Raw genomic sequence first — 27,814 nt, 5'->3', positions numbered from 1 at the left:
AAAAATTTTTACTTTTCAAAATAACTTTTATGACATGACACTAAACAGGTTAATAAATCATAGTACAAAGTCACAGTACACATAGGAGCCCTTTTACTAATGCTTAATGCAAGCTAACACTGTTAGCATGCACTAAACGCTAAGAAGCCCATTTTATACCTATGCATCTCAGCCTTTAGCACACACTAAGCTCTAGTAAAAGGACTGGCAAATTTGCACTACGCAAGAGATATTTAAATTAAGGTACAATAAAAGTGATAGGCACAATGGACAAAAGTACAAATAAATTTTGTTACCATTTTTAATTAAACAACTTTGGAAATGTACATTTCCACAACAATTTTGGGGAACCACAGTAAAATACGCAGTGTTTTACATGTGTTTTAGAATAATGCCTAATAAGTTCTCAGCAGCACATTCACATGGCAAATAAGATCAAGAAAGCAACCATCAAACAGAACAGACCCATAGCTTCAGACAGGGCAAATCCCAGGATAGCATACGAGAACAGCTGCTGCTTCAGAGATGGGTTTCTAAAACAAGAAGAAAAAAAAATATTTGGAGAAAATAAGAAAATGTTGCCCAAGTATATCCATTTTGATGGTTCAGTTAAGTTACCATTTATCATTGCTAAAAGAAGGAAGCAAAGAAAGTTCTATAATATGAACTACGGCAGAGCTCGACAATTCTCAAGTGCTAGATTGCTACTGCAATTATTTATGCATTCTTGTATCTCACTGTTATCCAAAAACAAAGTTTTGGTTCAAAGCAACTTACAATTTATAGTAAAATTACAGTACTGTTTTACAGTTGTGACTTAGAGGTCATTTGTACTTTACATAGTTAGTTATAGAATTTTTTGAAATTAGAAATCTCCTCTTGGTGCCTGGGATGTTTGTGGCAGCCACTGCCACCAGCGTGAACTTTTCCTGCACTGGGTAGTCCTGCGAGTTTAAGCCATATGGTGCAAAAACTTGCATTGGTGTCATAAGACCCCCCCACCACCACCCCCCGCCAAAAGAACAAATGTGAGTTCCTAAACCATGCAGCTTGACCTCACAGAATTGTTATGATGGAAAGAGGAGAAAGTTGCTCTTCTGGCAGCAAGCACCTCAGCAAACCACAAATCTCTGCAAAGTAAACCTAGCTAGTCAGATTTTCCAGAATTATTACAAGAAACAAGCATGCAATCTACATATGTTGGAGATCCACCTTGCACAAATAAGCGATTCCATGCTTAGCTAGGTATGCCTCCAGGAGAGGGCTGAGAAGCCCTCTAGACAGTAGAATTAATGATCAACAGAAGGAATACAAAAAGGTACAGTAGTTAAAAAAAAAAAAAAAAAGAAAGATCTATGGAAAATTCACTAAGCTTTCTGAACTTCCACTAAAGCAACTCATTACAGCCCTACTATTGTGCAGGGTAAACACACACAGGACTTGCTTATTCACTCCTTCCTAGCTGAGATCATACTCTTGTACCTTTCCAACTCCATGTGCAACTTTCTTTAAAAATTAGTCCCTTTATTTTTTTTCACTCCTGTTTATCTGTCTTATCTGCTTGTTCCATCTTTACTTACACCTATGCCATCTATTAAAATATTTTATTGCATATTGTGTTGACATTGTAATGGGGGCATACTACGTACTGTTATATGAAAAAAAAAAACTTTTACTGCTATAATTGTCTATTGCCTATGTTCAACTTGTTCTTGCTGTACATTGCCTTAAGTAAATTCCTTCAAAAAGGTGATAAACCCTAATAAAACTAAGATAAATAAATAAATTGCTCTCGTTTTAATTCACTCCCTATCCCTTGGAGTGATGAATAGGTACTCAGCACAAATCAATTTGTTTATATATGACATATCCCACATTATCCCGAAAACAAGCTGGAGTTCAATGTGGCTTAAAATACAGAGTTTGAATTTCAACACTAGTGAAATAGTATGAAGTGGCTGAGATTAACAAGATTAGCAAATAAACTACAAATATAGTGTACATATTGATAAATTTTCTCTCTTCTGTATTGCGAATTGTATCAACTGGTTATTGTTATATTAATGTAATGAATTCTATAATGAGCTGGTGAAGAAATTAGTTTTTAGCAATTTTCAGAATTGTAAGTAGTTAGGGTGAAATATAAATCGATTTTGAGAGAGAGTTCCAACATAGGTGAAGGCACCAGAAAGTACTACTACTACTTATTTCTATAGTGCTACAAGGCATACGCAGCGCTGCACACCATACACAAAAAAGACAGTCCCTGCTCAAAGAGCCTACAATCTAGATAAGACAGGCAGACAGACAGACAGAACAATCAAGGGCAAGGGAATAAAAAGGTGAGGATAAAAGGACAGGGCAAGTGAGCAGTGGTTTGGAGTCAAAAGCAGTGGTAAAGACGTGGGCTTTAAGTCCAGTGGCGTACCAAGGGGGGGGGGGGGGGGGGGGCAGTCCGCCCCGGGTGCACGCCGCTGGGGGGTGCTGCAGCACGCGCCTGGCTCCGACTTCGCTACAGCTCCCTCTGCCCCGGAACAGGTTACTTCCTGTTCCTACTTCCTGTTCCGGGGCAGAGGGAGCTGCAGCGACCGAGCGAAGCTAGCGAACTTTTCGGAGCCGACAGGCGCGTGCCGTGGCACCCCCCCCCAGCGGCATGCACCCGGGGGGGGGGGGGGGGGGGGGCGCGCATCGGCAATCCGCCCCGGGTGCCATCCTGGCTAGGAACACCACTGTTTAAGTCCGGACTCGAAAACGGCCAAAGAGGGGGCCAGATGCACAGGCTCGGGAAGCCCACTCCAGGCGTGAGGTGCAGCAAGACAAAAGGAACGGAGTCCGGAATCAGCAGTAGAGGAGATGGGAACAGACAAGAGAGATCTAGCAACAGAACTGAGTACTCGGGGGGGGGGGGGGGGGGGGCGCCCAGGGAGAGAAGAATGGAGAGGCACTGGGGAGCGGCAGAGTGAATGCACCCATAGGTCAACAAGAGAAGTTCGAACTGAATGCGGAAACGAATAGGGAGCCAGTGAAGCGACTTAAGGAGAGACCACATGTTTAAAATTTGGTGGACGAAAGGGTCCCTGGTTCCAAGGAAGGCTCTATGTGAAGGTACTTCCATTAAATGGTTCATATAATCTGGAGCCTAGTCCATGCACTATCCGGAATATAAAAAAAGGTACATAGCTTGAACGAGATCCTAGCTTTAATGGGGAGCCAATGTAATTAATAAAAGTGGCTTACTCAAAATTGGGTACTAAAAAAAAAAAAAAAAAAAAAAGAGCAGCTGTTTGGAGTCTTTTTAGGACCTGCTCCTTACAACCCAAATATATAGCGTTACAGTAATCCAACTGTGGAGAACTACAGATTGAACCAACAGTCTAAGAATTCCAGATGTAAAGTAGGGAATGATGCGCTTAAGCTTCCAGAGGGAAGTGAATGATTTAGAAATGACCTAGGAGACATGTTGTTCAAACGTGAGCTGATTGGTCAGTAACACCAAGGATCTTCAGAGTGGATTGTAAAGGATAGAAAGTTCGATCAATGGTAAATGAATTGAAGGAAGTAGAATCGTAATGGTTAGTAATGACCAGAAATTGTTTTGTCCCTGTTTTAATCTGAATTCAAATGCCCAAGATTCCATGAGGTTAAGGCCTAGTTTTATTTGGTGAAAGATTTCAGAAATATGTTGTTTACTGAAAGGGAAGTAAATAACATCATTTGCATATTATGAATGTTTTGAAACCTGAAGATTCCAGTCTGCTACCTAGGGGAGACATTACATTAAATAAAAAAAAGATACATCTATATCTCTTCTTTTATTTAATGTATACATCTTTTTTATACACACACAAGGAGAGTGGAGAACCCTTAAGCACTCTGCAATCAGGGGACCAAGGAGACAAAATGGAGCCTGCCATCTTCACTTGATATAATCTGAACTTAAGAAAGCCTTGAAACCACTTGAGGATGTTACCCGCAGGCCAAAGTGATCTAAGATGCTTAATATGTTGTGGTCCACCATATCAAAAACACACTCGACATATCAAATTGCATCAGGATTATATTTACACCATAACTGATTTAAGTTGGAAGTTAGGGTGGTAAGGACCGTTTCAGTACTATAGGAGGGTCTGAAACCAATTGATTTGTGCAGGAGTGAAAAAGATATTCTATAAGCCGGGCAGCAACGATGCCTTCCATGACTTTAGTTAGTCGAGGAATGGATGCTACTGGTCTGTAGTTGGTGACACAGATCTATAAGTATTATTGAGCATATTCTTTGGGAAGAAACCATGATGGAAATGTTTGTTTTGAGGAGATCAATAAAACTGCTTGGGGCATCTTTTATAAGGTAGCTCAGAAAGCATCCAAGGAACAATGAGAGGGGGAATATTTCAGTAGAAGTGATTTTTAATGTAATTAAGTTAAACATAAGCAACCCAACCTTTCTATAGCAAGATGTTTCATATCTCTCAAAAATTACCTTAGAATCATTTATGGATAACTTTGCTTTAACCGCTGCCTCATTTAATATTATTTTATTGCACTTGTATCGCACATTTTCCCACCTATTTGCAGGCTCAATGTGGCTTACAAAGACCTGTTATGGCATTGCCATTTCAGGGTACAAAAGACACAATTGGTGTTACAAAGATATCAAGGATAGCAAGGTGATGTAGTCAAGCAGTTATAACAGAAGACAGAATAAGGGAGGAGTGGTGGAGTGTTGTAGCTAATTATGGATTGTCGTGGTAAGCTTTGTTGAAGAGATAGGTTTTCAAAGATTTGCGAAAGTTAATTATTTCGTTGATTGTTTTCAAATGCCTTGGTAATGCATTCCATAGATGCGTGCTCATGTAGGAGAAGCTGGACGCATGTGTTAATTTGTATTTTAATCCTTTGCAGCTGGGGAAGTGCAGATTAAGAAAAGTGCGGGAAGATCTTTTAGCATTTCTGGGTGGAAGGTCCACGAGATCTAGCATGTATGACAGGGCGTCTCCGTAAATGATTTTATGAACAATCGTGCAAATCTTGAACGCGATAAGTTCTTTAAGTGGGAGCCAGTGTAAGGTTTTGCACTTTCGTATTTTGTTTTTCCAAATACAAGTCTGGCTGCAGTATTTTGGGCAGTCTGAAGTTTGATGATTTGTTCTTTACAGCCAGCGTAAAGTGCATTGCAGTAGTCCAGGAGGCATATTTTCAAAACGCTTTGGGAGGCTAAATTCCATATGTTTCTATGGAACTTTGGGAGGCTAAGTGCTTTGAAAATGAGCCTCCAGGTGTCTCAGTACCATTGATTGTACCAGGTTTCGAAAAATGGCTTTACTCTCTTGAGTTTCCACATGGAGTGGAACATTTTCTTAGTTGTATTCTTTGCGTGGTCTTCAAGTGTAAGATTTCGATCAATGGTTAACTCCAAGAATTTTCAAAGTGTTTGAGATGGGAAGGGAAAAATTTGGGGTGGTTATGTTGGAGAATTTACTTGTGTTATGTTGTGAGGTGAGTATAAGACATTGTGTTTTTTCTGCGTTGACTTTTAGCTGAAATGCGTCCGCCCAGGAGTGCAGGATTTGGAAGCTTTGGTTGATCTCGTTGGTGATTTCTTTTAGGTCGCGTTTGAATGGGATGTAGATTGTGACATCATCTGCATATATGTATGGATTGAGGTTTTGATTGTCAAGTAGCTTGGCTAGGGGTATCATCATTAGTTTAAAGAGGGTTGGTGAGAGGGGGGATCCTTGGGGAACTCCACACTCAGGTATCCATGGGGCTGATGTTGCCGCTTTAGTTGTTACTTGGTATGATCTTGTTGTCAGGAATCCTCTAAACCAGTTGAGAACATTACCTCCAACTCCAAAGTATTCCATGATGTGTAGTAATATTCCATGGTTGACCATGTCGAAGGCACTGGACATGTCAAATTGTAAAAGAAGTGTGTTGTTGCCAGTTGCAATTGTTTGTTTAAATTTGTTCATTAGAGTTACTAACACTGTTTCTGTGCTGTAGTTCGATCAAAATCCTGATTGAGATTCATGCAGAATTGAGTGTTTGTTTAGGTGGTTAGTGAGCTGTTTCGTCACTGCGCCTTCCATGAGTTTGGTTATCAGTGGGATTGATGCTACTGGTTGGTAGTTGGTAAGGTCATTTGTAGCTTTCTTTGTGTCTTTAGGTAAAGGAGTGAGTAGGATATCTCCTTTATCTTTTAGGAAGAGACCATTTTGTAGCATGTAGATCAGGTGCCTCGTGAGGTCTGTTTTGAATTGTTGAGGGGCAGACCTTATAAGATTACTGGGGCAGATGTCTAATTTGCATTGCGATTTTGCGTATTTTTTTAAGCAATTGGGAGATGCTATCGGTAGTGTGTCAAAGTTGGTCCAGGATCGGTCTGCTGGATATTCCCCAGGTATTGGGTCTAAACATTCGCGGAGGTTTACATAAATCAGTTGTGTTGATGGGTATCATGAGCTGTAGCTTTATGATTTTCTCTTTAAAGTAGCTGCAAGGCTGTTTGCTGATGGAGTGTCTGTATTGCTAGAGGTAACCGGAGTGGTATTTAGTAGTTTGTTTACAAGTTGGAAGAGTGTGTGTCCTTGTAGCCTGGTCCGATTTTGGTTTTATAGTAAGATCTTTTAGTTTGTCTGATGGTGTATTTGTATTTTCTTTGTAATTGCTGCCATTCGTTGAATGCAGAGTCGTCTTTTTTCTTAGTCCAGGCTCGTTCTAATCTTCTGACTTGCGTTTTTAATTCTTTAAGTTCTTCATTAAACCATGGTATTGAGTTTTTTCTATGTGAGGTTCTGGTTTGAAGTGGTGCTATGTGGTCTAGTATGATTCTGCATATTTTGTCCCATTCATGAAGAAATTGGGTTGAGTCTGTTGGTGTTGTACATTCATTGTTATAGAATTGTTGCCAAAATGTTGGTGGGTCTATTTTGCCTCTCGTGGTATAGGTTAATTGTTCTTGTTTAAGTTGTGAAGTTTTTGTTCGCCAGTGAAGGTAGAGGTTAGCTTTGTAGTGGTCGGACCATGGTATGGCTGTCCATTTTGTATCTTCTAGTGCAATATTTAGTTCTGGTGCGAATTTGTATGTAATGATGTCTAGTGTGTGACCTTTACTATGGGTGGGTTGTATGTTTGGCTGTTGAAGCTCCCATAATTGGAGGACGTCCTTGCATTCAGTCACTACTATGCTAATTACATCAACACATCACAAGGAACCTTGGTTGATTCTAATCTTCTGCTATTAAAAACACTGTACTGCTTCCTTCCATTTCAAATATACATCTCTGGCTTATTCTCATAAGTCTACGATTCAGCAAGCAAAAAGAGGTTTTTCTAGACCAATGATTACTTGTTGACCGATCACATTAAAAAGTGGCTGTATGTAACGAGAGCCTAAATATTGTTGATCTTGGTCATGAAAAATTATTTGAGATGCCTGTATTTTCACATAAGATAAACCATTATTCATTATAAACTATTTTTTGTATGGTATAATTGATCCTTTTTTTCTTTGTTCTAATCATACATGCACCTAACTCAGCAAAACTATTTCAGCTGGAAAAAAATCACCGACTACAAATGCCTATACTACCACAACTGTTTTGACTGCACAAAATCTGGCTACATATTTTGCCAAGTACTCTCTACAAGAATCTACCTTACAACCATCTATTGCAAAATGACCACCAAATGACATGGACATTACAGCTCATTGAAGAAAATTGAAACAAGACAGATTACTGCTTTCTGTAAAATATGTCTCACAATGAGCGCTAGCCCATTCCAAAAACACTATATTAAACAAATTCACAATCTTTTCTTACCATTTCTTTACAGTTTGATTTCCACAGTCTAGAGAGATGCTTGTTCCAGCATCTACTAACCAAAACTGAAAAATCTAAAAGGAGACCTTTCTACCCTCAAACTAAACCCATTGCTCAACTCGCATTCATCTCTAAAACTGACTCTACACATTGTATTAGCGCAATTAGTAGATAAATTTACATCAAGAACACCAACATTTTACATACTCACTAATGTTTTAGAAAAACAGACAGTGGAGGGCTGTTCAAAATATTGATCAAGAAAAAAAAAAAAAATTAACCTTTCTACTTTCTCTCGACCTCTCTTCGGCCTTTGACATTGTCGATCATTCCATATTACTTTACAGAGTATATGAAACTGGCCTCAATGGAAATGTTTTGGCACATTTAGTTATTTGAGTTTGTTGGAATATAACTCATTGGCAAAATACAACATCCACAGCATAACAAATTGCAGTGTTCCCCAAGGCTCCACCTTGGCCCCTAAGTACAAAAGTGTTGCCATACTGGGACAGACCAAAGGTCTATTAAGCCCAGTATTTGTTTCCAACAGTGGCCAATCCAGGTCACAAGTATCTGGCAAGATCCCAAAACAGGACACCACATTTCATTCTGCTGCTTATCCTAGAAATATACACAACGTCAATTTAGACAAAAACTGTTATATTGCAAATAACATCGAGAATAACTTATATAGGCTGTAGAGGTAATCTCATATCATTTTAGGACATTGCATATCAACCTATACAGTGGCTCCCAGGTCAATGCAAATTTCTAATCATCGAATACCTCCAGCCAACCGGTAGTGTTTTATACTGATACTCTAATTGCGTTTCAGCTGTAAATAGCTTCAAACATCCTACCGTTCAAAAAATCAACATTATTGCAATGTAAAAGCAAATAATGCACAGATATAACTTAGCTTAAATGCTCCCGCCTTGGTATATTGTCTTCCGTGGCTGGGACTTAGCTGGTTCCATCAAAATTCTAGTGAAACCTCATTGGCAACACCGATACTGTGATTAGCCCGACAGGACCCTGTTTCGCGGTCTCATGCTTTGTCAAGGGCATCAATCTCTGTAAAAACGGAGAAAACTCAATTTACCAACAACGAATTGACAGACTTACTTATTGTATATCAGGTAATGCTGGCGACTGGACCTACAGCAACAGTACTTCATCCCTAAGGTACGCCGGTTTAAAATGGCGGCGGCGTTCAAGTTATAACAATAGTAAACTCCTCCCATTCTAACGACGTCACAATCAGCTGATTAGTACACAGAGGTTGGTATCAAATGTCCTTGTGATAAAATTTATATTGGCAAATCCAATAGATCTTTGAACGCAAGAATGGTCGAACATAGATCAAGAATATCTGCCAAAACAATTGGAGCCCCTTTGGTTCAACATTGCCTCATGAAACAACATTCCAGTGGGTCGCTGAAGTGCATGGTGATTGATTGCATTATACCAAATGCACGTGGGGGCAATATCAGTAGACTGTTGCTTCAAAGGGAAACAAGATGGATTTTTCGGCTGAATACGGTGGAGCCTTTAGGTTTAAATGCCCAACTCCACTGGAACTGTTTTTTTTGAACCAACCTCTGTGTACTAATCAGCTGATTGTGACGTCGTTAGAATGGGAGGAGTTTACTATTGTTATAACTTGAACGCCGCCGCCATTTTAAACCGGCGTACCTTAGGGATGAAGTACTGTTGCTGTAGGTCCAGTCGCCAGCATTACCTGATATACAATAAGTAAGTCTGTCAATTCGTTGTTGGTAAATTGAGTTTTCTCCGTTTTTACAGAGATTGATGCCCTTGACAAAGCATGAGACCGCGAAACAGGGTCCTGTCGGGCTAATCACAGTATCGGTGTTGCCAATGAGGTTTCACTAGAATTTTGATGGAACCAGCTAAGTCCCAGCCACGGAAGACAATATACCAAGGCGGGAGCATTTAAGCTAAGTTATATCTGTGCATTATTTGCTTTTACATTGCAATAATGTTGATTTTTTGAACGGTAGGATGTTTGAAGCTATTTACAGCTGAAACGCAATTAGAGTATCAGTATAAAACACTACCGGTTGGCTGGAGGTATTCGATGATTAGAAATTTGCATTGACCTGGGAGCCACTGTATAGGTTGATATGCAATGTCCTAAAATGATATGAGATTACCTCTACAGCCTATATAAGTTATTCTCGATGTTATTTGCAATATAACAGTTTTTGTCTAAATTGACGTTGTGTATATTTACAAAGTGCTGAGACAAAACTGAGCCATTTAATTGAATAGTTGTATCCTAGAAATAAGCACTGGATTTGCCAGTCTATTTTAATTATGGCTTATGGACTTTTTTTTTTTTAGGAAAACTATCCAAATCTTTTTTAAACCCCGCTAACTGCTTTTACCACATTCTCTGGCAACTAATTAGAGTTTAATTACATGTTGAATAAAGAAATATTTTCTCCAATTTGTTATTTTGCAGCTTCATTGTGTACCCCTAGTATTTTTGGAAAAAAAGAGTAAACAAGCGATTCACGTCTACCCATTCCACTCCACTCATTTTATATACCTCCCCTCAGCCGTCTCTCTCCAAGCTGAAGAGCCCTAGCTGCTTTAGCCTTTCCTCATAGGGAAGTCATCCCATCCCCTTTATCATTTTTGTCACCCTTCTCTGTACCTTTTCTAATTCCACTATATCTTGTGTTAGATGCAGTGACCAGAATTGCACACAGTATTCGAGGTGCAGTCGCACCATGGAGCGATACATAACATTACAAGTGACGGCAGACCTGTAGGGTCCACCCAGTCTGCCCAACAAGATAAACTCATACCTGATACTGTAGTGAGGAAGGGCAACTTAGGCACGCTGCAGATCTAGGGGGTAAAGAACTATCCTACCCACAATGCCAGGAGGGAGAGGGAAGGAAAGGCAACCTAGAAAGCCCGACATGGAATCCTTCCCTAGGAGGGAAGGGAAGGACGCGGGGGGGGGGGGGGGGGGGGGGGGGGGGGGGAACAGTTATACCACAGGGTGGCCAGTAGGGGGAGCAGCCATGCTAAAACTCCGTTCCCATGGTTAAGAAATCAATATAAGATTACACCCACCTGGGGAGAAGGAGAGAGAAGGTGCAGGCCAGCTGATGAGAGGGAGGAATTGAGTGAGAAGGGTGGAGACGCCCTGATTGGATGGAAGGCATTGAAGAGGGACCTGATTTACCTGTAGTGGAGAACAGTTGAGGAGGAGCAAGTACCCATGGACTATGAGACCTGTCGCTTCTTCCTCTTTAATATTAGCAAAATTCGCCCATTCCTCTCTGAACAGACCACCTGAACCCTCGTCCACTCGCTCGTTACCTCTCATCTTGACTATTGCAACCTTCTCCTCGCTGGCCTCCCGCTTAGCCACCTAGCCCCCCTTCAATCTGTCCAAAATTCCGCCGCACGTCTTATCTACCGCGTGAACCGATACTCTATCACCCCTCTCCTCAAGTCGCTTCACTGGCTCCCGATCCGCTACCGTATACAGTTCAAGCTTCTCCTATTGACCTTCAAGTGCACTCAATCTGCAGCCCCCCATTACCTCTCTACCCTCCTCTCCCCGTATGTTCCCACCCGTAACCTCTGCTCTCAGAACAAATCACTCCTATCTGTACCCTTCTCCACCACCGCTAACTCCAGACTCCGCCCCTTCTGCCTCGCATCACCTTATGCCTGGACCAGACTTCCCGAGCCCATACGCCATGCGCCCTCCCTGCCCATTTTCAAGTCCTTACTCAAAGCCCATCTCTTCTCCCTTGCTTTTGGCGCCTAACCACCTTCCCCATTCACGATACCTACACTGACTACATAGTTTGTTACCTTTAGATTGTAAGCTCTCTTGAGCAGGGACCGTCCTTCCCCATGTTTAAACTTGTACAGCACTGCGTAACCCTGGCAGCGCTATAGAAATGCTAAGTAGTAGTAGTAGCAGGAGGAATTGAGTGAGAAGGGTGGAGACGCCATGATTGGATGGAAGGCATTGAAGAGGGACCTGATTTACCTGTAGTGGAGAACAGTTTGGAGGAGCAAGTACCCATGGACTATGAGGATACAAATGACCAAAGTTTGCAAGTATAAAGAAGCGGCAGCGGCCGGACACAGAGTGAAGTAGCTGTGAAGAGGGAGGTGAGCTGCCCAGCCTCTTGAGAGAGAAAGTATTCAGAGAGCAGGTGATTTTTTTCTTTTTCTTGCCTGATTTCTTTTGCTATGGACTATGCTTAAAGAGACTTGAACTGTGTTGATAAAGAAAAGGGACTGAAAGCCTTTTTCTTCTCCAGGAGAACTCTAAAGTGAACTGTAAGCTATATTATGGACTGCTGAGAGGATTATGTAAGCGGTCTCTAAATTAAAAACTGTGAATCTTGAAGGGAGTTTGGTGTTTGACTTTTGGATTGTGTGAAAGAGAAGCTCAAGCCAAGGAGGAGAGAGCCGTGAAGTTATCTGCCCCACACTGAAGACTAATAGCATTACAAAATATATATATTATATATATACATACTTACAATCTAGGATTGTAGATATGTAATCTAGGATTGTAATCCTAGATGGAGCGTTGAAACCCCTGATGCAGCGGAAGCGAAACAGGGATTCCCTGTTGGGTTAAAAAGTCGGTGATATTTTGGACAGCAAAACACTGCAGCGATTGGATTGAAGCTAAGTGATTTGTGGCTGTATCACCAGGACTGAAAAGTAACAGTACTGATTTGATATCGAACTGATGTAAACTGCATGAATAGAACTGAAAGTAATCGATTCTATCTACATTCTGTGCTCTATGAAGTATATATACACGTCTGTCACCTTATGAGTAGTATTGAGGAAAGGTTTGCAATATACACCTTGAGGCACTAAGGAATTGTGGAGTTTTTTTTTTTTTTTAGCCAAATGATGGTGCGCCGGACCCATGCCTTATAGTCTGTAACTTCGAGCTGGCTGGGTGGTGTTTGAGGCTTTTTTTCTCCACTATTGAGTGCATGGTTATGTTAAGCCTGGGGTGACAGCTGTAATATTTATTGTTTTTGTACACAGCAGGTGTGAGGCTGTGTTGCGAGTTTCGGGATGTTTTCAAAGCTTGAGTGAATCAGTAGTCATAAGACGATTAAATTTTAAATCGACAGACCCTCGACCATTCTTCTAACGTTCGGAGATCCCTTCTCATTGTTTCTACTCCCTCCAAGGTATCCACTCTATTGGCTGTTTTTGGGTCATCCACAAAAAGGCAAACCTTTCCTTCTAACCCTGCAATATTACCCACAAATATGTTAAACAGAATAGGCCCCAGCACCGACCCCTGAGGAACGCCACTGCTCACCTTTCCTTTCCTCCAAGCAGATTCCATTTACTACCACTTGTCGGTCAACCAGTTTCCTATCCAGTTCATCACTTTTAGTACTAAGTTCAGCCCTTTCAGTTTATTCACGAGTCTTCTGTGGGGGACCGTATCAAAGGCTTTGCTGAAATCCAAGTAGATTACATCTAGCGCACGTCCTTCATCTAGTTCTTTGGTCACTCAAAGAACTCAATAAGACTTGTTTGGCAGGATTTTCCTTTGGTAAAGCCATGTTGCCTGGGGTCCTGTAACCCATTGGTTTCTAGAACATTAACTATCCTATCTTTCAGCAGTGACTCCATTATTTTTTCTACCACTGAAGTGAGACTTACCGGTCTGTAGTTTCCCACTTCTTCCGTCTCCACATCCGCTCGTCTCCAATCCCGCGGAACCTCTCCCATCTCTAAAGATCTATTAAATAAAGCTTTAAGAGGTCCCGCCAATACCTCTCTGAGCTCCTTCAGTATCCCGGGATGTATCCCATCCGGCCTCCTAGCCTTGTCCACTTTCAGATTCTCTAGCTGTTTATAAACTAAGACATTACAAAAACATTAAAACATCCTTGTTCAACAATGACTCCTAGATCCTTTTCCTGGTCGGTGACTCCTAACGCACAACCTTGCATCACGTAGCTATAGTTCAGGTTCCTCTTTCCCACATGCATCACTTTGCACTTCCTCACATTAAACATCTGCCATATGGATGCCCGGTCTCCCAAGGTCATCTTTGAATGACTTTGTCACTGGCAACATTTAATTACCTCACTAATTATTCCCATATCATTTATAAATATGTTAAAAAGCAGTAGTCCCTTGGAAATGACCTGTTACACGGATGACAGAAATCCTAGTTGTCCTCTACTCAGAGGATGTATCCCAAATTCACAGTATAAAAAAGTGTTAATTTTAATCAGATTGTACTTTGGCTTCAAAAAAGAAGATTAATACTTAAATTCCAAGAAATCAAAAGGCATTTTGTTTTCATGCATGGGCTTCATTGTTAGCCCTATCTTTTGACAGATTCTCAAACTGAACTTGAATCACATATTAAAATTCTTGAAGCATTGACCAAACCTGACTTTCCAAAATCAAACGGTCCTTTTTCAAACAGGCTGATCTACTCTGTAAAAAACCTTTTTGATAAGAATGTTCTCTCATCTTGATACTACTGTGACTTTCTACCACATGGACTCGGAGTAAAAGATGATTTTGAAGACTCCAGGAAAAGTCTCAATTACTATGGCAATAAATCTTGTTTGTTTGATTGCACGTAGAAAAAGTCATCACAGACTAAAAAACCCTCAAAACCAATATATATTTAAAAAAAAAAATTTTCAATGTGAATACTATTCCTTGAATCCACTTTTATAAAGCTTTTTTTGCTTTTACTTCAAAACAATCCATATTATTAAAAAAAAAAAAAAACGCGAATCACTCGACTACACTTATCTTGCCATGTTGTCCTCCAATAATACGCTGATTCTTACGGTCCCGTTTCGATTGTCTTCATCAGGGAACCCAGCGACATAGAGGTCTCAACAACATTGCTCCTTAATCTTGGTTGCAAAGGAGCAATGTTGTTGAGACCTCTATGTCGCTGGGTTCCCTGATGAAGACAATCGAAACGGGACCGTAGGAATCAGCGTATTATTGGAGGACAACATGGCAAGATAAGTGTAGTCGAGTGATTCACATTTTTTTGAAAATATGGATTGTTTTGAAGTAAAAGCAAAAAAAGCTTTATAAAAGTGGATTCAAGGAATAGTATTCACATTGAAAATTTTTTTTAAAAAATATATATTGGTTTTGAGGGTTTTTTAGTCTGTGATGACTTTCTCTACGTGCAAACGAACAAGATTTACTGCCGTAGTAATTGAGACAATCTATTGTTATTAGCAGTGGAAATCTGGTGTTGGAAATTGTGTTACTATCACAGCCATATCATTCCTCTCCTTCGACAAGAACTCAGTCTTCCAGTAAGGTAAATTATGTATAATCATACCTGATAATTTTCTTTCCATTAATCATAGCTGATCAATCCATAGACTGGTGGGTTGTGTCCATCTACCAGCAGGTGGAGATAGAGAGCAAACTTTTGCCTCCCTATATGTGGTCATGTGCTGCCGGAAACTCCTCAGTATGTCGATATCAAAGCTCCATCCGCAGGACTCAGCACTTAGAGAATTACACCCACGAAGGGACACTCTGCCCAGCTCACCACCGCCGAAACGGGGGAGGGGAATTAACCCAGCTCATCCCCACACAAGTGGGGGAGGGGAATCCGTCCAGCTCATCCCCGCGGAGCGGGGGAGGGACACCACACCCGCCGATGCGGGGGGATCTGGCTTATCCTGCAACCGCAACCGCGGGAGGAGCTGACTGACCCTAACACCGCCGAAGCGGGAGGGGTACAAAGCTGCCCTACAGCCGCACGAAGCGGGAGGGAGTGCCGGCAGAATTTATGTCTCAATCCAGCCCCGTAAAACGGGGGGGGAGAGGAATGCAGCAGCTCACTGTAACACAAACTCGTCTCAACTCTTGAAGAATCCAAGTGAAAAAACTTGAACATGAAGTCTTTCTGAAGTAACTGAAGACTAAACTTGAACCTGAAATGCAACCAGAATAAAAACAGTACAGATATCTGGGAGGGGCTATGGATTGATCAGCTATGATTAATGGAAAGAAAATTATCAGGTATGATTATACATAATTTTACCTTCCATATCATCAAGCTGATCAATCCATAGACTGGTGGGATGTACCGAAGCAGTACTCACCCAGGGCGGGACATTGAAATCCCTGACCTCAACACTGAAGCTCCAAACCGGGCCTCCGCCCGTGCAGCCACCGTCAAACGGTAATGCTTGGAGAATGTATGAGCCGAAGCCCAAGTTGCCGCCTTGCATATCTCTTCCAAGGAGACGGATCCGGCCTCTGCCATCGAGGCCGCCTGAGCTCTCGTGGAGTGAGCCTTCAGCTGGATAGGCGGCACCTTCCTTGCGGCCACATAAGCCGCTGCAATGGCTTCCTTGACCCATCTTGCCACTGTAGGCTTAACAGCCTGCAGACCCTTACGAGGACCTGCAAACAGGACAAACAGATGATCCGATTTCCGGAAATCATTGGTCACTTCCAAGTATCTGATGATGACTCGCCTCACATCCAGATATTTAAGAGCAGAGTACTCCTCTGGGTAGTCCTCCCTACGAAAGGAAGGGAGACAGAGCTGCTGATTCACATGGAAGCAAGAAACAATCTTGGGCAGAAAGGAAGGCACTGTGCGAATAGTCACTCCTGCCTCAGTGAACTGCAGAAAAGGCTCTCGACATGAGAGCGCCTGGAGCTCGGAAACTCTTCTGGCTGAAGTGATAGCCACCAAAAGACTGCTTTCCACGTCAGGTCTTTCAGAGATGCCCTTGACAAGGGTTCAAAAGGCGGCTTCTGCAACGCTCTTAGCACCAGGTTGAGATTCCACGCAGGCACCACTGAGTGCAGAGGAGGGCACAGGTGATTAACTCCCTTAAGAAAGCGCACCACATCTGGCTGCGAAGCCAGGGAAGCACCCTTCAGGTGGCCCCTGAAGCAAGCCAGAGCCGCTACCTGGACTTTAAGGGAACTGAGCGACAGGCCTTTCTCCAGACCTTCTTGCAGGAACGCCAACACTGAAGAAATTGGAGCAGTGAAGGGAGAAAGTGAGCCTGCTTCACACCACGCTGCAAAGATACGCCAAACCCTGGCGTAAGCAGTAGAAGTAGAGCGCTTCCTCGCTCTTAGCATAGTGGCGATGACCTTGTCTGAGAAGCCCTTCTTCCTCAGACGCTGCCGCTCAATAGCCAGGCCGCAAGACCAAAGGGGGAGGGATCCTCCATCACCACGGGACCCTGATGTAACAGGCCCTGCTCCACTGACAGCCGCAGAGGATCGTCGACTGAGAGCCTGATCAAGTCCGCATACCAGGGACGTCTGGGCCAATCCGGACCCACCCGGATTACCCTGCCGGGATGCTTTGCCACCCGGTCTAGCACCCTGCCCAACATGGGCCAGGGCGGGAACACATAGAGGAGCTCTTGTGTCGGCCACTGTTGGAGAAGAGCATCTACTCCCAGGGATCGAGGGTCCCGTCCTCTGCTGAAAAAGCGCGGCACTTGGCAATTGGCCGATGACACCATCAGAACTAGGCTCGGCTGGCCCCAGCGCTTCGTGATGTCCAAGAACGCCTGAGCAGATAGTTGCCAGTCTCCGGGCTCCAAGGTATGGCGACTGAGAAAGACCGCCTTGACATTCATGACTCCGGCAATGTGGGCCGCTGAAAGCTGCTCCAGGTTCGCTTCCGCCCACTGGCAAAGATTCATAGCCTCCTTGGCTAGAGGGGCGCTCTTGGTACCTCCCTGGCGGTTGACATAGACCACAGCCGTGGCATTGTCTGACAGGACCCGTACAGGCTTCAACACCAGTACCGGGATGAACTCCAAAAGCGCCAACCGAATGGCTCTGAGTTCCAGGAGGTTGATAGACCACTTTGCCTCTGCAGGAGACCAGAGCCCCTGCGCTGTCCTTCCCAAGCAGTGGGCTCCCCAGCCCGACAAAGAGGCGTCCGTCGTGACGACAATCCACTCTGGGGTCACCAGAGGCATTCCCGCAGACAACTTGTCTGTCTGCATCCACCAGCTCAGCGCCTTGCGCACTGCTGGGTCCAAGGGAAGGCGCACAGCATAATCCTCCGACATCGGAGTCCAGCGCCGCAGCAAAGATTGTTGAAGTGGTCTCATATGAGCCCTGGCCCAGGGCACTACTTCCATCATGGCCGTCATAGAGCCCAACAGCTGCACATAGTCCCAAGCCCGAGGAGGAGAGGCTACTAGGAACTGGTCCACTTGAGCCTGAAGTTTGACAATCCGATTGTCTGGCAGGAACACTCTGCCCACTTGGGTGTCGAATCGAACTCCCAGGTACTCCAGGGACTGAGTCGGGCGCAGCTGGCTCTTCTCCCAGTTGATGATCCATCCCAGGGAGCTCAAAAGAGCAACTACCCGGTTCACAGCTTGCCGCACTCTGCATAAGAGGGGGCTCGGATCAACCAGTCGTCCAGATAAGGATGGACTTGTACCCCTTCCTTTCGTAGGAAGGCCGCGATGACCACCATTACTTTGGAAAAAGGTCCGCGGAGCAGTAGCCAACCCGAAAGGGAGGGCTCTGAACTGGAAGTGTCGTCCCAGGACTGCAAAACGCAGAAAGCGTTGATGATGAGGCCAGATGGGAATATGCAGGTACGCTTCCTTGATGCCCAAGGATGCCAGGAACTCTCCTGCCTTCACTGCCGCTATAACAGAGCGGAGAGTCTCCATGCGAAAGTGCCGCACTTTCAAGGCCCGATTGACCCCTTTGAGGTCAAGGATAGGCCGGACAGAACCTCCTTTCTTTGGTACCACAAAGTAAATGGAGTAACATCCCTTGCCAAGCTGACTTTCTGGCACCGGAACGACCGCGCCCAGGCGGATCAGATTGTCCAAGGTCTGCTGCACTGCCACAGCTTGACCGGAGACTTGCAGGGAGAGAGTACGAACCCGTCTTTTAAGGGTCGGCAGAACTCTAGCTTGTAGCCGTCTCTGATGACTTCCAGCACCCACGCGTCTGAAGTTATTGTGGTCCACTCGCCCAGAAACGAGGACAGCCGTCCTCCAATCTGCACTGGGGCGTGGACCAAGGCCCCGTCATTGGGTACGAGACCCTGGGGGAGGACCGGAGGGAGCACCTCCGGGACGGCGGTCTCTGCGAAAGGAATGCTGCTTGGGGGAGAAATTCCTCTTGAAGGAAGAAGGGGCAGAGGAGCCCGACTTGCCCGGGCGGTACCGACGGGCTTCCTGCAACCGTCCTCTGAAGGTACCGGGACGAGTACTAGCCCGAGCCCTGACCTCTGGCAATTTCTTGCCCTTAGACGTGCCGAGATCGGTCACGATTTTGTCCAGCTCGACCCCAAAGAGCAGCTTGCCTTTAAAAGGCAATCTAGCCAGGCGGGATTTAGAGGCGTGGTCAGCAGACCAATGTTTCAGCCAAAGCCACCGCCGCGCAGAGACTGTCTGAGCCATGCCTTTAGCTGAGGCTCAAGACATCATACAGCAAGTCTGCCAAATAGGCTAAGCCCGATTCCAGGGCCGGCCAATCAGCCCTCAAGGAATGATCCGAGGGGGAAGCCCGCTGCACCATAGTCAGGCACGCCCTGGCCACATAGGAACCGCAAACCGAGGCCTGCAAACTTAAAGCAGTCGCCTCAAAGGACGACCTTAAGGCCGCCTCCAATCTTCTGTCTTGGGCGTCCTTTAGGGCCGTGCCACCTTCCACCGGCAAAGCCGTTTTCTTAGTCACCGCAGTGATTAAAGAATCCACGGTAGACCACAGATAGGCCTCACGTTCACTTTCAGGCAAAGGATAGAGGCAGGACATAGCCCTAGCCACTTTGAGGCTCGCTTCCGGGACATCCCATTGAGCCGAAATTAAGGAGTGCATGGCATCATGCACGTGGAAGGTTCTAGGCGGGCGCTTCGTCCCCAGCATAATGGCAGAGCCAACAGGGGCTGAGGGAGAGACGTCCTCCGGAGAGGAAATCTTCAAAGTGTCCATGGCCTGTAACAACAGGTTGGGCAAATCCTCTGGGCTAAAAAGCCGCGCTGCAGAGGGGTCATCCGCTCCATCCGAGCGGGGATCTATCTCCTCCAAGGAATCCGCAAAGGACCGTTGGGAGACCTCAGACACGCTGCCCTCATCTACATCGGAGGAGACAAAGTCCTCCAAGGCCTGGGAATCAACCCGAGGGCGTTACCTCTGGGAACCTCAACCTCTTTACCAGACGAGGGAGCAGGGGCAGCGTTTTGCATGAGGAAAGCCTGATGCAGCAGCAAAACAAACTCGGGGGAGAAACCCCCCAGACTGTGCACTTCCGCAGCCTGGGCAACAGCCCTAGACGCACCCTCAACCGGCGCTCGCAAGAGCGGGGGAGAGACATGCTGCGCATCCAAAATGGCGTCCGGCGCGACACTCCGCGAAGGAGCCGCGCGGGAAGAACGGCGCTTAACTTAGCCGCTTTTGCGCCGTCGCCCAAATTAAGGGCGTTCATGGCATTAATGTCTCCAACCTCAAGGGCGGCCCACGAAGAAGCCGTCCGAGCCGCGTGGCCGGCCAAGATGGCGGAGGCGAGGAGCGGGGGATGGGCGTTTATGGCGGGAAAAACCGCCACGCCGGAGGAAGGACCGGGACATTCATCGGTCACTAAACTGTCACCCATCAAGGGCGAATCAGGCTGTAAAACCCCCGCATCCCCTCTAGAAGCGCTCCAGCGATCCGGGGAGCGACCCTTTGCGCCCTCGCCCTCCGACGCCATATGCCACGAGGAGAAGAATCGGGGAACCCCCTGCCCGCTATAAAAAGGTAAAATTACCTGCTTGCCGCTCCGAGCTGTAACGAACTGGTGTCCCAGTGAGTAGCTGCAATGAACGTTTAAATAAACGTTGAAATAAACGCCTTTAAGGACGTTTAAAAATTTTTTTTTTTTTTTTTTAACGGAGCCAGCGGGAGGGGGGAGAAAAGGAGGGACCTGGCACCACCAGGTTTGCACTTGCTCAAAAGAGCCCTCAACCCCAGGCCTCAACAAAACCTAAGGATTAGGCTTGGAGGCCTAGCCAGAGCTGCTGCTGTGTGTGACCACCACCTGCTGAGATAGAGAACATACTGGGGAGTTTCCGGCAGCACATGACCACATATAGGGAGGCAAAAGTTTGCTCTCTATCTCCACCTGCTGGTAGATGGACACAACCCACCAGTCTATGGATTGATCAGCTTGATGATATGGAACACACACTGCATTACATATAAAATCCAAACCTGTTTCCAAGTTATTCATATCCTATTCTCTTACACAAGTTGTGTGTTCCTCTTACTAAATCATAATCTGGCAATTCCTTTTCGCAGTGTTTGCTTTGAGCACATCCATTCTAAAATATTCAGTTTAGTCGGTCCATTGTTGGAATGCCATTCCCTCTGCCCTGTTTCAAACCCTCGTTAGAAAGTTGAGGGTTTCTTAAACAAAAAAAGAAAAAAAACAAAAAACAAAAAACAAACAAACCTGTTTCAGGACGCATTTAATTCTTGACCCTTTGACTTATTTTATGTCTCGCAGCATAGTGTGCTCCAACTATTACCTGATTACTTTACTTTCTCTATCCTAGTTTAATAATTCCTATTTCTTTTATGTTTTATAATCTATTTTTCATTTAAACCTTTTTATATTTTATATGTAAACCACTCTGAAAGGTCCCTTGAGGGCAGTCAATAAAGCATTTAATATGTTTGGAAAATTGGACCCTAAAAAAAAGAGGCTCCAGAGTTTAAAAGAAAGAATCAGTTAAGTATGCCTAAAAAAGGTTTACTGTTTAGGATTCAATTCTATGAAGGGCACCCAAATTGGGCGCCAATAGAATAGTGCTTGGAGTGCTGTTTACAAAAAACTTTTGTGCTGAGTTGGGTGCCATTGACAGAATAGCATCTGGCACAAGGATCTGTGCCCAAACATGAATGCTAACTTGTATTTACAAATTTGTTTTCTTCTGCAAAATTTAAAAACATACTTGTGTAAAATTCTTGCACCTAAATTAGGAATGGATCTCCCTTATTCTATAAAGCCGAACATAAGAATAGCCATACTGGGTCAGACCATTGGTCCATCTAGCCCAGCATCTTGTTTCCAACAGTGGCCAAGCCAGGTCACAAGTACCTGGCAGAAACCCAAATCGTGGCAACATTCCATGCTACAAATCTCAGGGCAAGCAATTGCTTCCACGTGTCTGTCTCTACCCCTATCTGGCCATGCCCCCTTTCAGATCCATGTGTAAAATTTTACACAGATCCTGCTGTCCAAAGATGTGTGCATAAAGTAACAAACTAGTGCTGATAATCAGCACCCAATCAGCATTAATTGGCCCAATTAAAAATTGCACATGCAAATTGAGCACCAGATATAGAATTAGGACGATATTAAAGAGAACCATTTGACAACTTTGCCTTCTAGGGAGTCATGTACTGATGCTTAATGCATGCTAACCATTAGTAAAGATACATAATGAAGCACATAAGTGGGTCAAACATCTGAAACCAATTAATATATATTACAGTAATAACCTGGACATGTTGAATTTGGGGCAACCGTTCTAAACAAACGAGGTATTTAACATGTAAATTAAATAACATTGATCTGTGAATCAAGGTACAACATTAAATTTGTACCCTAAACAAGAAAATGCAAGCATAGCACCAAACTAATCTTGTATATGGTAAGTATGAGAAAACCATACCTGGCATAACCGATGATAAGACTGCCAAACACTGTTCCAATACCAGCACCAGAACCAGCCACACCAACTGTGGCAGCACCTGCACCAATGAATTTGGCAGCAGTATCAATGTCTCTGCTGACAGCACTGGTTTGGAATGGCCTTAGTGCTACTTGAAAAGTAGTCTGAGATCCGCTGAGTAGTACTGGGTTGCCCTATAGAATAAAAGTTGAAGTAAATTAAAACAAAAATTATAGCCATTATAAGGATTTACATCTTCAGTGACTGTTGTAAAATAAATATATAAACAAAATCAGGATAAAGTCATATCTAGTTACTCACAATATTAATATAGTCAAGATATCTGAACACCTACTTAGAAACCAAGTTTTTACAAGAGAATGTTTGGCTCACCAGAATTTAAAAGAAATTAAACTTTTGTCTATCAAGAGAGGATTAGCCAAATCTACAGGTCATTAAAAGGACTTTAAAAAGCAATTAAAATTAAAGGCACTGACTAAATCGGGATTACTACTAGTACAAATTTGTGTAGGTCATACCAGAGACAATACATAGTCAAGGACAAAAGTCCATGGACAGACAGGCCCAAATGTTCGTATAGTTTAGTGCCCTTGAGTGAACTAGGCAGGCTGCTGCAAGTATATATTTAAGTTTTCAATCTGATCTTTTCCAGTATGCTTGTTTTACTAGACCTGGTCACGAATCCATATTGCACAGACATCTACATCCTGATTTTACAAAGCAGAGATGTGTCCATCTAAAACTGAAGAACATCCATATGGTAAAACGTCATGGTCTGGGTGTGTTGAGAGGGACTAAACATAAGACAAAATATAGATATCCATTCTCCTTCTAAAATTGGAATTAAGACATCCATGTCGGAAAAGATGTTTTTAAGCATTTCTAAATGCCAACATTCAACAAAAACGGAAGATGTGCAGAAAGACCAAACTAAAATCACAAATATAAAAAAGCCAAATTCATTTATTAAGACCCTACTCAGCCCGTGTTTCGGCCAAGGAGGCCTTCTTCAGGGGTTTGAGGCAATGGAGGGTTAAGTGACTTGCCCAAGATCACAAGAAGCAACAGCGGGATTTGAACTGGCCACCTTTGGAGTGCAAGACCGATGCTCTAACCACTAGGCCACTCCTCCACTTCTTGGTTTTTAGACAGATCCTTCTCTCTCAGCTTCCAAGGGATTTCCTCCAGCAGGTCTATCCTTTCAGGCTAGACTTCACTTCATGCTTACCAGGATGTCTAGGTATCAGGTAAGTGCTCTTATTGAGCAGCGCTCCACTGGAAGCCTTAAGAAGGTCACCTCTTTAGTAATCAATATACCCTGCCCCCTCCCCTCACCACTTACACACAAAAGCAAAACTGGAAAGGAGCACCAGGCTCTTGGACAGCTTCAGGAAAAGTGAATGAACATTCATGTTTCTAAAATGGCTCAAAGACCTTCATGTGCAGAACATGGACGTTTTATATGCTCCCACAGAGATCCATGTACTTGTTCTGTCTCACTGATATTTTACTAAAATGGATGTCCATGCCACATTTACCCAGTGCATGAAGGCCCATTCTTCCATGTACTTTGAAGGCTATGTCGACAGATCATGTCCTAAAATACTAGTGAAACTTCAGACATCCTGACTTGATGTCTAATTTCCAATTTTAAATGCCCTTTCTAAAAGGCTGCTCAGTATGTTTGGGCACCAGTAGTTTAAATAACTATTACTTAAATTTCTGCTAAAAAATAGAAACAAACAAACCCCACCACCAAAGTTCACTACTGACTGATGATGGAATGTATTAAAGTTTTAATATAAAAAGCAGACTTACCTCGCCAGTCCTGACTTCTGGCCTGGACAGCACAGATGCTGAAATTGGTCTGTATAAAACTCTGGACCCAGCACGGATCTTGTTGAAAAAAGGTTTGGGGGGAGGGGGAGAAAAGAAAGATTAGTCCCATTAATGCAGGGAGTACAATGCTACAGAACACCACAAATTTTGTACACTAAGATCTGATCATATTTAGGGCTCAATTCTATATTTGGCTCTGAAAAAAAAACCCCCAACAAAAAAAACACAGGTGCAGATGAAAAACACAATTATGCTTATTCTATAAACTGAGCCTAAAGTTAAGGCATGGATTACAGAATACGTGTAGCGCCAGCCACATGACAAATTTAGACACAGACATTTATTTACACCAATGAAAAACTGACAAATGCCTATACCTAACTTTAGGCACAAAACGGGTTATCCTATAACACAGTGTGTAAATTTTAGGAATGACCCACCCATGACCACGTCCACATGATATCCGCACAGAATTTACATGGACTACCTCATATAGAATATGCTTAGCGAGTAGTGCACGTAAATTGCTTGTTAAGTCAATTAACACCAATTAGATAAGATGCACACGCAAATTAAAATATGCCCAGATTTGTGCACACAACTCAGTCACACTATATACAATTTGCAAGTTAATTGTTCTAAAGGCCAGTTTAACAAGTGTTCTCTAATATCTTCATTTATAAATTTGTTCTCCTATAGGATGTCAGAGCTAGAAATCATTCCATATGGATTAAGAGCACATCTACCTCAACTTTTTTCTGCCTTTTCTTTTTTAATATTAAGAACTAAGGCCATAGAAATTTGTAACAAATATTTTTAAGTGTCATTAAATAGCAAATTACCATTTCACTATAAGAAAAAAAATCCCCATACAAAAGGCAGGTAAGTCTTATGATAAGAGAGAAGGTAAAGGTCACAGTAACTGACTGACTGCCTAAGTGACATTTGTACTTGCGTACTACAAGAGCAAACAAAAATCATAAAGGTCATCAAAAACAAAATGTTTCTCCGAATGCGTTTCTCATTTAAAAGGAAAACTATGAATGGCAGACACTACAGAATACAGCATCATTCTAGTACAATTGCTTAAACAGGAAACACATACAAAAGATTTTAAATACAAAAGAAAAAAAAGGATGAAACAAAAGTTAAATAATAATAACAAACATTCAATTGGTGTGATCCGAGATTTAACATAAGCATATTAAATAAGGCCTATATATGCCCTTGGGATACACAGCTATTAAGGTCACACCAAAGAAAAACCTTAGAAGGTCACAACCTTAAATGCAAAACATGATTTTTTTTTAATCATATACTTGCACTTACAGCGCTGTGCCTCAAGCTCGCAGCATAAGCGGTTCCATGCTGGGAGGAGGATGTTTCTCGTTGAATGACCTACAAGAAGGATCCTCTCAGACAGTAGGCCCGCACTAATCTAACTAAGGGAAAGCACCGGATTTTCCATTTCATACTACCGCCTCTTGCATCCGCTTACCAGAGAGGGCGAGGAGACGAACTTCGCGCAGGCATACATTTTACGGAAAGTGAGTATGTGTCCCCTCGCTTAGGAGTCGGCTCGGAAACCCAGTCTTACCTTCTCTGCAAAAAAAGAGGGAGGAGTTTTTAAGGTCAAAAGCAGAACAACTCAAAAGCACAAACCCTATCCCCGGATCAAAGAAACCACGGAGAAGACAGCAGAAACGGAACGCAACGAATCAGAGTTGCCCCGCTGCGGATGATGCACCCTTCGGTCAGGATGAGCCGAGATTAAGAACCTGGGCCCAGACCATCCCGTGCACCTACCGGTAGCAGAGGTCGAGCTGACTCAGGCAAAACACGCAGGCGCACTGCCGCAGTTATAGCCAGCTCCCGGATGCAGGGAGGGGGAACCGCTCAAGGTCACTTTGGAACAGCTTTATTGCTACGATTTCTCCACAACATCTGTACAAGAGCAGGAGCAGGTTCTACCACCAGTATCATGTTCAATGCATTTTAAAAAATCGAAACGACTGTTTCTGGATACTTTTATAGCGATACAAGGCGTGTGCTTTATTGAATTTTGCAGTGCTTTTAGGCCCGGGAATGCCAGAACAGGTACCTGCATGCAGTATGATAAACACAGGACTGGAACACACTGACAGCCCTGGGGAAAATTGGCATCGTAGTCCAGTGGTTTTTAGAGCAGTGGGCTCAGAACCAGGGAAACGAGCGTTCCAATCTCAGGTCTTCTGTTAATACTGATGGTCAAGTCACTTAAGCCTCCATTATTTCAGTAACAAACGAAGGGTGTGATTTAGTAAGGTGCATTAATGCAAGTTATGTGTTTAGTTGGTAAACAAGCTTTATTGACAATTATAGAGTTTGTATTACATTGCATTATTGTTGATTTAACTCACACCTTTTCATTTAGGTACAGTAGATTGGCCCCTGAGGGCTTATAATTGGGCCATGTTTGTTAAAGCTTATTGTGCCATAAGTGCTGCATGGCCCATAGGACTAAAATGGTCTACACAGAACTTAGCATGCGCTAAGCTTTAGTAAATATGGTCCTAAGGGGGCCTTTTACAGTGGCGTGCTCACGTTTTTAGTGCGCACTAAAATTGGGTGTACGCTAAACGTTAGAGACGCCCATAGGAATGCATTGGCATCTCTAATGTTTAGCTCGTGCCTATTTTTAGTGAGCGCTAAAAATGTGAGCGCACCTTAGTAAAAGACCCCCTAAGTTTGTACCAGAGGCAGTAGTGTACATTAAGAGCAATAACATTACTGTAACACATTAATTTCAGTTACCATGGGATACATGGGATGAAAAGCTGCAAATACATGCAAAATTTCTCATTATTATGTAAATCAAATAATACAGTTTGTGGTGTTATTCTAGGTAAAATTACACGAGCTCAAAACTGACATTATTTTCCTGGCCAGGAGCATCAGACCGCTAACCCAGTTCATCTTGGAGAGTGAGAATTTACATTTGGTCAATTGCTGCCTATGAATTGGTGTACCTACTGGGGGGTGGAAAAAAGCAAGTTGTGATCTGGATTAAAAAGTACTCGCTGTGAATTTCTCATGGTTCTGAGGAGTTATGACCTGAGATGTCCACTTCCTTCAAAGTGTGCAACACCCTCATCTCCAGGGCTATCAAGGCCTGCTGTTGAGAGGAGAGAGATGGCTGCCTGTTTTCTCTTGACCTTCTTCATTAGCATTCACCACTTCTTAATGTTCTCCACATGATGCACAGCATAAACTTACCTGGCAATTTATTTATTTAAAAAATGTATACCCCACAGTAAATACAATTCTAGATGGGTAACAATAAAAACATACATAATGAAAATGATTAAAAAAACAACCAGCAAAATTTACGAAACATTGGTGACTAAAATCAACCGCATACCTGTGAAGTTAAAT

The 27,814-nt window shown here is 43.4% G+C and overlaps 1 protein-coding gene across 1 annotated transcript; it reads right to left on the bottom strand.

Annotated features, from left to right (window-relative positions):
* Positions 1–277: 277 nt before the first annotated feature.
* On the bottom strand, positions 278–26,300 carry ATP5MC3 (ATP synthase membrane subunit c locus 3). Its single transcript, XM_030209883.1, has 5 exons — positions 26,207–26,300; positions 25,899–26,002; positions 24,380–24,457; positions 22,541–22,734; positions 278–533 (listed from the first exon to the last, which is right to left on the bottom strand). The coding sequence occupies exons 2-5, from the start codon at positions 25,935–25,937 to the stop codon at positions 419–421; spliced, it is 426 nt and encodes a 141-aa protein (XP_030065743.1). The 5' UTR covers positions 25,938–26,002; positions 26,207–26,300; the 3' UTR covers positions 278–418.
* Between the last annotated feature and the right edge of the window lie 1,514 nt (positions 26,301–27,814).

The sequence above is a fragment of the Microcaecilia unicolor genome, chromosome 7 (assembly GCF_901765095.1).
Source record: "Microcaecilia unicolor chromosome 7, aMicUni1.1, whole genome shotgun sequence".
NCBI classification, from domain to species: Eukaryota; Metazoa; Chordata; class Amphibia; order Gymnophiona; family Siphonopidae; genus Microcaecilia; species Microcaecilia unicolor.
The sequence above is the reverse complement of the archived record's forward strand: the minus strand, read 5'-3'. Positions and strand labels throughout refer to the sequence as shown.